The following is a 13145-nucleotide window of genomic DNA, read 5'->3' as shown; positions in this document are numbered from 1 at the left end:
ATAAAATGAACGTAAGTGTTCTATCACCGAAATTATAGAAGATGAGAAATGAACCTTACATATTATTTCATGCAGTACATTTTCTCTTTCAAGAACAAACAAGAGTACTAACAATGTCCGGTGATATATTAAAACCGTACATGAGTCTAAATCTTCTATACTATGCTGACCTAATTAATTTCGATATGTTTAATGTTAAATACAATGCTATTTGTATTTATTTTTGTTCCTCTTATTAATAAAATACTATCGTTATTTATAATAATAAAAAAAGCAGTACCCTTTATTGCCATTGTTAAATTCGACTAAGTCATTCAACTGTAAACTATCAACTATCAACTATGCCATTTAAGACATTTAAGCTTTACCTATATTCAAATGTAAACGTAACAATGACGCATTAATTTGGTCTTCGCTTGCATTCATCTTTTTTCAAATTTTTTGTTTCTTTTAAAATTATTTCATTTTAGGGGGAGAGAGCTTTCGGACCAATTGCATCTGCAATGAAGTGAGCATATATTATTCTCTCATAATAAATAAAAAAAATAGTTAACTATATAGAATTATTCAAATTATGATTCTATTTCAAATTCCTTTACGAACTATTGAGTTTTACAATATACAAACTCTAATAAACTTCTTGGCACCTCCATTAACTAGTTCATTTATTAATATGTAAAAGACAGTAAGCAATCCAAAACATCCCCATTCTACACTCGAGTTTAAATCCCCCTCTCCTCCACATAGTTTCAATTAAATTAAAATAAAATATCGCTTGCAATAAGCCATCCAAACACCCCTAATACCCAAGTGGTCAAACAGTCAAACCAGTTGCGCTAACATTTACCATATACTTGATGCCTTGTTTCTTGGGGTCAAGTTAAAAACAATGAGCAAACTTCTTAAGTGGAAGGGGTCATTTGACCATCCTCGACACGGTCCTCAACGTTATGATATGATAAACACAGTATCCATGTGGCCGCATAGTACAACACTACGTAGCTAAAGAGCTTACCGGTCGTATTACCAACTTTAAAATGTTTTAGTGTTATGGGTCAAATAATTAAGAGATATTATTTCTGCGCTCGAGATCTCATTTTAAAATTTTCTTTTCAAGATATCGCTTATATATAAAAATAAAATAAAAGACAGTTTTTTATTGCTATACAAGACCATATATAATATATTGAAACTAATTTTTTATTTGATTACAAGCTATATTGGGAGAATGGTGAATCCAACTTAGGCCATTTTCAGTCATAGCGCTAAATGTAGTCCAGTGTTAAAGATTTAGTCCTCTAAAATATTAATTTTAAAAAAAATAGTGAATTATTAAATTTTTCCATCTCCAATCATGCATGGTTATATTTTAGAGTCATTTATATTTTATTATTTTAAAAAAAAACTATGGTACAACACTTATATATTTCACCATTATGTATTACTAGCCTCTCTGCACGCTCTTCCGCGCTTGCGAGAGGCATTTTTTTAAAAAAGTTTTAAAAAAATTTTAGAATTAAAAAGTGTTCCATAAAAATAGGATTCATTATTTTTTATTTAATTTTAATTTTTTATAAAAAGCGTGAATTTACTATATTATCCTCATTTAATTAATAAGTTTAGTTCTTAATGTTTGCATTAACTAAGGATATTTTCTGGTATTTTGAATGTTTCACCATTCTCTGCCTTTTGCTTTATATATACTAGCCTCTCTGCACGCGCTTCTGCGCCTGCGAGAGGCTTTTTTTTAAAAAAATTTAAATTTATTTTAGAATTAAAAAAGATAATGGATAGTTGTGTTCCATAAAAATAGGATTCATTATCTGAATTTTCTTTTAATTTTAATTTTTTTAATATGAAAAATTGTGAATTTACCATATTATCCTCATTTAATTAATAATTTTAATTCTTAATGTTTGCATTAACCAAGGGCATTTTCTGGTATTTTGAATGTTTCACCATTCTCTGCCTTTTGCTTTATATATATAGACTAGCCTTTTTGCACGCGCTTCCGCGCATGCGAGAGGTTTTTTTTTTTTAAATTAAAATTTATTTTAGAATTAAAAAAGATAATGGATACTTGTGTTCCATAAAAATAGGATCCATTATCTGAATTTTCTTTTAATTTTAATTTTTTTAATAAGAAAAATTGTGAATTTACTATATTATCCTCATTTAATTAATAATTTTAATTCTTAATGTTTGCATTAACTAAGGGCATTTTCTGGTATTTTGAATGTTTCACCATTCTCTGCCTTTTGCTTTATATATATAGATTAACAAGGATAAGTAGATTTCTATATGTAAACTTTTTCTTTTTGATAAAATAGGATAGAACAAGAAAAAAGAGTAGAAAACCCAAAGCAGATAAAAGGAGCCACATCAGCAGTAGCACACCGCAACGCAATCGTGCAATATATGGTATACCATCTAGAAACACAAGAAAGGGCACATCCCCATTCGTCCGTCATCATCATGCTAATTTAATGCCACGTGTCGACTCCGCGTATAATTGCATTGGTCTTTGCTGTCGGTGATTCAGGTCTTCGTGAATCGTGTCTTGTGCTGCCTGAACGTGGCGGTTCTTATTCTGCGCCTGTGGCTCCCACGACGACAACTTCTGCCACGTCATCGGCCTCTTTCCTTCCTCCAGATCAAAGATAACGAGTCAGACTCTCTTATCAATATATAAATAAATATAAGGGGCCCCTTGGTTCTTTGTATCTGCCCTTGAGATTGATCTAATACATATCGACAGTCCAGATTTGGTCTTGAGGAACATGTATTTTATGTATGGTCAACAACACCATTCTATATTAGTCCCGATCTCTTGGACTACAGGAGTCCAAGAGATTGTGGTCACCCACCGTTGGATATTAATCCAATGGTTCAAAAAGTTTTTTTTAAAATGAGTGCAAGAGTGAGTGAACCGTTGAATTTACATCCAACGGTGAGTGACCACAAATCTCTTAGACCCCTGTAGTCCAAGAGATCAGGACTGCATTCTATATATACTAATTCATGTACGTTTTCTTTTCTTTACTCTCAAAAATTTCCCCTACTATTTTCTTCGTTAGGTTTTTTTCCCCTTTTCTGTAAACAATGTGAGTTGGCCAACATAATTATTTTTTGATGCATTTATTCTCAATGGTCTAATTATTGGATTTTTTTAAATAATTTTTATTTGTCAAAGCTTTGTTTCTTTTTAAATATACTTTAACGTCTCTTGTGCTTTTCTTTTCCTATAATATGTATGCCACGTATGGGTTCAACAACATACACATTATCAAAGAGATAATAATTTATATGTCAAATTCTTCTTCTTCTTTTTTATTTTAAATACAAGTGATATTGAATGCAGGAGGAATCGAACTTAGGATCTCGGGTACAAAGTTCAATATTCTTCGCCACTTAAGCTACCAGCCATTTGCTATATGTCAAATTTTTTTAGTGTTAATTTACTTGACTAGCTCACCCTCTTATACCGTAATGTCCATTTGTTACAAAATTTTGATCCTCATGCTCTTCGTACCAACAATTACAAATAAGATTTTTATGTGAATCTTTCATAAATTTAGTAGCATGTAACAGAAATTTATAAGGCATTGACTTCCTTACCCACTGATACCTAGACTTTCTCTTTAAATAAATGATGCTTAGACTTGGCAATGCATCATTTTTTATAGTCACTACACTTAGCTATAGTTGGTCAACTGCTTACAAGAACTCATGGTAGTCAACTATGTATATAAATTGTAAATTATTCAATTAAATTTTTTTTTTCAACTACATTGGATAAAAGAACACTTGCCGTCCTATTTGTACCTAAAATTAGTTGTTTGTGATGCATGTTCTAGAGATGGGTTAGGGTATACAACTCTGCATGCAATTAATATTTTATTTTATTTTATCAATTTTTTGTCAAGATTAATTGATGATGATATAGTGGCAAAATGATCCACAAAGAAGAACCCTAAATAATGCATATACATAGGCAAAACATGATTCCAATTGTGTTATATATTTACGTTGTAGTTCACTTACATACACTACACGAATGCTAGAATTTAAATTTATGATATTTTTCGGAGAACATTGGACTATGTATTTATAATGGTATATAATTGATATCTACTATACTACATCATAGCCATAAGCACGACGATAGCTGTCTAAGTGAAGCTCTTTAATAATTATAAAAGTAGCTTTCTTCTTTCTCTTTCTTCCTTTTTTTTTCTATTTTTAAAACCCCAATTTGGCTGTGGGGTTTGATATATATTATTTATTTATAAGGGGATGATAATTTAACACCGTACATATATAAGCAACTCCATTGTATTATATTAAATTCACGTTGGATAATTCCTTTGCTTCTAGAGGATTGGTGACCAAACCAAGTTGGTTTTCCTTTGCTTCTTAAATTCAAAACAAGTATAATTCTTTTTTAGACTTTATACATTTTAGTATTGTAAATTATTAGCAGACTATTTTGTGAGTTCTTTTACCAATAAACTTAGCCAAAATCTAAATACCTAGCCACAAATACATGGTTCTGAAATTTCTACGATAAATTGCATTCATATATAATTCAAATAGGCCATCAGTTGTAAAAATCAATATAAAGTTTAGGGAGAGGGGAGGCTACCCTATTTCAAAAACAGGGCATATTAAGGTATCTTTGAGGATTTACAGAGGGGAGTCTAATTATTTTGAAAGCTATGTATTATCATTTTTTAAATCAAGCTAACTATGTTTGTAGCGAAATGTTTGCTAGCATAATTAGTAAAATATGAGATGTGTATAATCATGGGCGGAGCCAATGAAGGCCCACAAGGGTCACTTGACCCTTCTCACCCTTCTCACCCTTTGTGTTTTGTATGTGTTGTATTTGACTCAATTATTTTCTATATTACATGGGCAGATCATTTTCATCTTTTGAGGTTGCTCAACCAAATACACTACAAAATCCCTCTGGGCTCTAGTAGGGGCTTTTTTCTAAGACATAAACACACCTCAAATTTCTAAGATTTCTCGGGATTTTTTTAACAAATGAGTCAATCCATTGAGTAAAATTTTCACTCTGCTATTTAAGGATGACTCTCCTTGATAAATTTTCTTACTCTGCCACTGTGTATAATATGTATAAAATACGTATGTATATTATTTGTTAAAGTTTTTAAAAATATATGGTGAAAAATCCAGTCATTTTATAATTATTTATTTTTAATCTTCTTTTCATCAGTACGTGAAAAAATATGGATACAATACACAAATAATATGTGTATTATTGCAAGATAGTTGAAAAAACATATATTTATTCAAGAAAAATAAGTATGTGCATGTATAATACGTAAATGATATATATTTTTTATTGCAGAAATGCATATTTTTCCATATAATTAAGTAGTGTATGAAAAATTGAAATACTTTTAAAAAATTATGTATGTATGCGTATAATATTCGAAGTTACTAATTTGATTTGACGGTAACACTCCAACAAATTTCACAATGCAAGTGTTGTTTTTGTATTCAAAGGTACCTAACGATTCACTTTCTTCTTCACTACAATCCACCACCAAAAGGGTTGATTAAATTATTTTCATTACTCTATATGACTTTTTATATGACTTTTTGTATAATATGTCGTGTTAAAATAGGTTTTTGAATAAATATCTCATTTCTTTCTTATGAGTGGCACATCACGCAAAACTGACATTGACAGGGTTACATGAGTAACTTGTTTTTATGAATTTTGTTGCAAATCAAGCTGTCAACCAATTAATTCAGTTACAATATCAATATGTGAACCAATTTAGTTGCAATATCAATATCACTGTTTTTTTTTCCCTTTTCTAGAAAGATCAATGTCAATATTATTTGGTTTTAAGGGTTTTCCTTTTGCCAAAATGAGTAAGCAGTCTTTATGATTAAACTTACACTCCATGAAATATGCACACTATCAATTTGAGTGAAACGTGGGACAAACTTTAAGAATTTTTTTATTTATAAAAATCGACGTACTTCAATGTGGGAAATGAAATTTTTGTATTAGTGCATAAAAGATCGTCGGCTTCTTTATAATAAGTTATGGGTTAGAGTTATACGTACTCTCATATCACCATAGCTGTAACGTGTTAGACTTAAGTGGTGCAACATATGAATTTATGTTAGCTATACTTGTCATAGTTATAACCTTTTGGTATTCCTATTTATAAAATTCAAATGTAGACAATAATGGTCAAAACAGCATTCTCAAACTACTACTCGAATGCCAGCAGATTCTTATCCCCTTGTTTTTGTCCAAGAATTTGCAGATGGTTTTATTGAGTACATTTTATTTGAAGTATATCACAAGTTCTTCTACCAAGGAAACAATTTGAACATAAACCAATGTGCGCATTTTTATTTTTATTTTTTAAAGAAATGTGTCCAGTTTTATTTTTATTTTTAAAGAAATGCGGCACTTTTAGTATGTAAAAAAAATAGTTGAGACTCACTCCAACTAAAATATTAAATTTTAAGTAGAATAACATTTCTCTCTCATGGTATTACTTTTTGTTATTTGACTCTGTGATGTTATTTCATTATTTCTTTTCAATTAATGTGCCTAGAAAGTCATAAACCAATAAACACTATATAATAAAATAATATTTTTATTTAACATGTGAGGTGGAATGTAAAACCCTATTACATATCATGCATCACGAAATAAATGGTTTCTCAATGTTTTATGTCTGAAACCACAATGCAAAGAAACCATGATTAGAGGAAGAAGACAATTTTTTAGAGAAAAATATGTGTTGCTGTATTTATAAAAAATAAATCAATAAAGAATATATATAAGTTAAATCAGTTAATCAAAGTAGTAAGTTCGTCATTTACACTCAAATTCGAGTGTCGTCAGTAAATTAGATAAATTTAAAATAATTTACACTATTATTTGTACGTAAAAAAGTAAATAAAATATTGTACTTGAAGATAAAAGAAAAGGAAAGTGTTGAGTAGTTGTTAAAAGTGAAGCATCGGTCTAAATTTTCTTTCTAGAAGTATGTGGTACATTGATTTCTCCCAAAGTTTATTATTTATATTCCACTTTATACAACTTCAAGGAACTTTCGGTCTCCAAGAAAATCCATAGTATGTTGTGTTAATTGAAAACACCTAGACTCTAGAATTTCTTCTGTCACGTTGAATAATATTCTAATTTCCTCTCTAAATTTATTGTTTTTTTATTTTATTACATTAAGGATGTGTTCGTCACAATTACTGGGTACTCTGAAATCCTTCTTCTTGTACGCATGAATTATAATGTCGTACTAGAGTATAGTCATGTGATGTAAATTATTCACGTGTAATAATATAAGTGAATGTTTATAATGTGTGGATGAGTTATGACAAGTCGCTGTATTCTATGGTTATGCAAAAATTTCCCCTTATTATAAAGCAAAATATGGTGGAACAAAATGAGCTCTTATACCACTTGTTACAAATGGGTATGGTTACATTGCCAAATGCTTTAAAGATTAAGAACTTCTAGATTATCCTAGATTGATTTTGGATGTAATCGAAGTAAAACAAAGCACTTTGAATCTCGAATATGTAATCATACGTACAATCCAAAAATTTCCACAATTATCATGTGAAAATCAAGTCAAGTAAAAAATACAAGAAATCCCACAATACAACAAATACGAAAATACAATACTTTCTTGTTTTGTTTGTAATTCTTTGTTGGTATTACTTTTCTTCGTGTAATTTCTGTTTTGAATATAGGCGAAGTTTTTTTTTATTTTTTATTGGTAGATACAAGCGATAGTCTAAATTACTGGGGGAATCAACACATAACACACACAACCAAGGAGACATCAAACTTGAGCCAACTAGCTTGCAAGTTAATGCCCTTTTATACTGGGCTAGAACCTGTTAACCAAATTGTTTTTTGTAATTATTAATTTCTTTACTAGGAACTTTTATTAACTTTATAAAGAATTTTTCAACTTTATAAAAGTCACTCACTAATAAAAAGTCTTTATAAGTATGGATTAGATACACCTCCTTAATTTTATAAGTGATTAATGTTAGAAATTTCTTAAAAAATGTGTATGATAACTATTTTAGAGTTCCAGCTACAAGAGCATTGGTGAAAAAGGGAAAAAAACAGCTCCAAGAGAAAATAAAAACAATCAAACAAATGTATTATTATTAATTATTGAAAAAAAAGGCAAAGAAATGATCTTACAAAGAATTTAAGAAAAAAGAAAATAGTACAAATGATGGGTGCCACGTATATGTGAGAGAGAGTGAGAGAGAGAGAGAGAGGGTGGTATCAAAATTATCAAATCTCAAGAACCGTGCGTGAAGAGCAAAGTGGCTCATGGCTTTATCATTTATCTAATAATCTATTCTCGAAGACGTAATATGTTTTGTCTCTATATATACTCCTTCCCCCATGCCTCTTTCCTCTCATCTTTCTCATTCATCTCCATACCCACCAACGCTCCTTCCTTCTCTCTGATTCTCTCTGTTCTGCCATTGAAGCTCTGTTACCAAAGCTCTTAATTACGCACTCACAGCTTACATACACAAAGAATAGCAAAACCCACTTCTCAAATACTCCTGGTATGCACTTGTCTCTCTTCATATCCTTATGCATCTGTCTGTTCATTCGCATGTATGTGGGTCTTGTTCTTTGAATGGTTTCTCTTCTTGGGTAGCAAAGTTTGTTTCTTTTCGAGTTGCTTGTGTATGGTGAATCGATTTCAACTCAAGAATCTTGGATTCTGAGAAATCGAAGAGGTTCTTGCCTAACTTGCATAAAACATTCTCCTCGTTTTGGTTTGGTGGCTCCCCTGAAGTATGAACTTGTGTTTCTCTGTTCAAAATGGGTCCCCTGCATATTAAATTTTAGAAATACCCACCATGGTGATGGTTTGTGGTGTAGCTGGTTACATGCTTTGAAATTTCCCGGGAATCTGATTCTCAGGATTTTGTTTCCCTAATTTAATGGAGATCCATGAAATCTGCTGCAAATTTCCAAAATCTACTAGATATTAATCAGGAACACAAGGAGAAGTTGTTTCCCTGAAAAAACCGTGTCTTTTCAGGTCAACCACAACCATTGAAATATTGGTATTCTTGGTCTTTCTGTTGATTTTCTACAGAAGAGTCTCTCTGGTTGTCAATTTGATGTTAGCTTAAGTCCATGAGTTTCAACTTGATGTGTTCATTGGTGAAGGTTTGGAAGAAATAATACTTCTGTTAGGTTTCCCAACCATAGCTGGTTGGAAGTTGAGCACAGATTTTTAACAATTGATGCAATTTGTTTTGCCTAATTCTCACCTAATCCAAGTTCGGTCAAGCCTACCTATATATTTTTCATGTTTTGTCTACTTGAAATTCTTAGATCACATATTTAATTCTCAAGCATCTTGAAGAGATTGAAATTATTAATCTTTAATTTAAAATGTTAATCTTGTTTAAGTCTTTCTAGAAGGACTGCATACAATAGATAAATCTACTCAATCTGAACTTATCATATGCTCTTTGTAGTCATCTGATTATTTATAAAATGATAGGATTATTTTAATTAATTTTTTTTAAAAAATTTTAAACATTTGGATCTAATGATCTTTTAATCGTGTAATTTTTGATGCTTTCTTGTTGCCAAGATGTATCTTTCTGTAGCCTTTTCATTGATATCATTAAACTTCATTAAAGGCTTGTTTTTAGACCATATTCTAACGTTCTTGTTTTTCCATTTCTCAGATTTCGGCAGCTAAGAAATACCACTTTCTCGATCAGTTAAGATGGCCCTAGAGCAGCACTTTCCAGAGGCTATGGTTCAAAATGACTCCATTGGACAAGATAAATGTTCCTTTGAAAAGTGGAACTCTGTTTCTGATGAAGTCACAGACTCTGAAAACAAATCCTGTGGTAATTTCGACTGCAGCATATGCTTGGACTCTGTGCACGAACCAGTAGTCACCCTCTGCGGTCACCTCTTCTGCTGGCCTTGCATATACAAGTGGCTTCAGTTCCAGAGCCCGCCCTCTGAATACCAGGATGAGCAAAAACAGCCGCAGTGCCCTGTATGCAAAGCTGAAGTCAATGAATCTTCTCTAGTCCCACTCTACGGTCGGGGCCAAACGACAAAGCCTACAAAGCCCTCCAAAGGCAAGGCTTCCCATCTTGGTATAGTCATTCCGCGAAGACCTTTTCGTCCTTGCGGGGTTGACACACCACGAACAGCCGGTACCCCCACCAGTCCATACGTTACTCAGCAACTCCATCATCGGAGTTCTCCTTACAGTTCACAACTAAACACTCCACAACAAGGCAGTAACACTGCTTTACCGATGCAAAGCCCTGGAAGCACCACCACAATCAATCCAGTAATTGGAATGTTCGGCGAAATGGTATACGCAAGGGTCTTTGGTAACTCAATGACAAACTTGTACACTTATTCGAATTCGTACAATCTTGCCGGGAGCGGTAGTCCAAGGGTTAGAAGGCATGTAATGCAGGCTGATAAGTCGCTCAGCAGAATATGTTTTTTCCTCTTCTGTTGCTTTATGTTGTGCCTTCTTTTGTTCTGAGCACAATTTTAGCTCCCTCCCTTACTCATTGTATACCTGTAAAATTGAGTATAAGAATATGAAAGACGCGCGGATTCAACCAGACGGGTTGCCAATTTTATGTTAGCGGTTGAATGTACTGTGCTTCAAGATGTGTTTAGATCTTGGTAAAATCCATTGCATAAATTTTCAGCATGTATAGGATCGAGTTTAGAATAAGGGGTTCAATTTCACCATCAACGAATCTAAAGAAATCAAAGGACTCTCTGCAATACAGAATTCCACAATTGGTACTTTTGGTTGTTTTGTTGTGAGGAATTTGCCATGCAAGTTTTTGCTTTGATTATTGATCTGTTTATGTCCAAAAAAAAAAAAAAAAAACTGTTGAACATGAGGGTATTGTTATTGGTAAGTCCAAAAAAGTCATCATATTGTGTTATTATTATTATTATTTTTTTACAAAGGAGGAGTGAAGAATTACCATGTTGAAAGGCCGCTAACAGCTGCCAATAATTGATCAATAATATAATAATAATAAAATCACCATTAACTGATCATTTTTGTAATTTTGTGATTTGAGAAATCATTCTTGTTGGTTTCCTTGGGCTTCCGGGCCCCATGTAAGCAAGAAAAATCATTTAGATATAGATTGGGCTTTGGCCCCATCCATGTAATAAGAAAAAGAGATATCATTGATAGAAATAAATAAACAAATAATATGAGAATTGCATATGGTTACTTACTCCAAGTAGATCTAGGTTTACAAATCAAATATAGGAAAAGCTAAGCCAAATGCAAGCTTGGCTCATCCAATATGCAAAGCAAAGCTCAAACTTGAAAAGAAGTATCCAAGCCAAGCTTGATCAACTAGTTAATCAAGCTTAACTCGAGCTCGACAGATTTTTCAAAGACATCTAAGTTTAAGCAAATTGGTAGTTGGTTTGACTAGACTCGACTCGATTCTACCTACCTTCTTCCTTTTAAAAAAAAAAAAAAAAAAAAAAAAAAAAAACTCTTAAGCCTAGCTATGATAGTTCCTTCCTTAGTATTTTTTGTTTTTGTGTTTTTTTGGTTTTGATAATATTCAATCTTTGAATAGTTGCGATTCATTCATTAGACGCCAATGGAAGTATGGACTATGGTTGCATATTGACTGAGGCAACCCAAAACAAGAAAAGTGGTCCACATGAAGAATAGTCATCACTTGAGGTGGTGAAATTTCTTAGCTGAGTTTACCATTTTTCTCTGAAAGGAGTGTTGGAATTGAATGTTGGTTTGTCTAGTTAGAACACCGCATCCATATCCAAACAACCTGACGAGGCATGTCATTTTCTTTCCTATCATATCTTTTATGCAACATATTCGCCCATTAGCTACGCACGCAAAAACAAAACATATATGTCTTGTGGTGGACCAAGTGGTAGCAACTTGGAAGCTGTGGATGGAGAAATTATTGCGTATCCGATGCTTTACGTAACATGTTAATTTTTAGGTTTTAGAATTTATTCAAATTATAAGACGTGTATTCATGTAATATGCTATCTTAGTGTATAAAATTCATTCAAATTATAAGACATGTATTGTTATTAAGAGACTTTCTGCTCAATTTTCTTCAACTTTGATATCATATTTATCGACATAGTTTGATTATTTAGAAGTAGAATCACTATTTAGAACTCGGATTTTGGGATTTTAATTTTGGATTCGTCAATTGCTTAGGTTCACCCAAAATCTAAGACTTAGAACGCATAAAGTATAAGCTCTAAAGGGTCATTCTAAGTTTCTAACGCTAAAAAACAGACTTATTATTACCATCTAAACCCTAAATCTCAAATCGTCAAGTAAGTGGCTTATGTATCGGATACACCTAATAATTTTTATGTCGGGTGAATGATGATATTGGAGAACCTTCCAAGAAAAGTGGTCAACTAGTTTTAAAGCCATCGACGACTTTGGCCAATGCGTAATGACAAATCTACCCATGGATGGTGGACAAAAGGGTCACCACCACTACTTTGCTTACGGTGGTGGGAAGGAATCGGCACTCAAGTTGCTGCCAAGCAATACTCTCTACACTAAAAGATTCTGGTATTCACATCACAAACGTCTCTGATCCTATCCCTACCTCTGCTTGACCCCAAATACTGTCGGATAGCTAGGATGGATACAAATACGTTTGTCTTTCAGAGAAAGACATGTCACCCATATATATTATCCCCCATACTTCTAAAACAACCAGAAATAATCGCATGCATGCAGGGCCACTGTAAGTGCATCGCTCTAAGTTTCCGTTTGAGATTGCTCTTTTTCATCCGAAAACTGCTTCACTTAAAAGTTAACCGATAAAAAGTGTTACAAATCTAAGGATTCTATACGTATCTTAACCATAGATTTGTATTTCATCAAAGGAGATAAACCCTTTTTATCTTAACCATTTAGTTTGTGAGGCTTGCTCAACGTCAGCACTATGGCATTAAGAAAAAGAGATATTTAATTATATATCCGTTCTTAACACTAGTGATATGGATAAATCCTATATCATTTCATTTCTACAAACAAACTCAAAAAATG

General features: G+C 32.3%; 1 protein-coding gene across 1 annotated transcript; it reads left to right on the top strand.

The window, feature by feature from the left end:
- On the top strand, positions 8298 to 10814 carry LOC18766098 (E3 ubiquitin-protein ligase RMA1H1). Its single transcript, XM_007198776.2, has 2 exons — positions 8298 to 8619; positions 9766 to 10814. Exon 2 carries the CDS (start codon positions 9807 to 9809, stop codon positions 10593 to 10595), a length of 789 nt encoding a protein of 262 aa, XP_007198838.1. The 5' UTR covers positions 8298 to 8619; positions 9766 to 9806; the 3' UTR covers positions 10596 to 10814.

The sequence above is a fragment of the Prunus persica genome, chromosome G3, assembly GCF_000346465.2.
Source record: "Prunus persica cultivar Lovell chromosome G3, Prunus_persica_NCBIv2, whole genome shotgun sequence".
Lineage (NCBI taxonomy): Eukaryota > Viridiplantae > Streptophyta > Magnoliopsida > Rosales > Rosaceae > Prunus > Prunus persica.
This window is presented reverse-complemented; position numbering and strand designations above follow the sequence as displayed.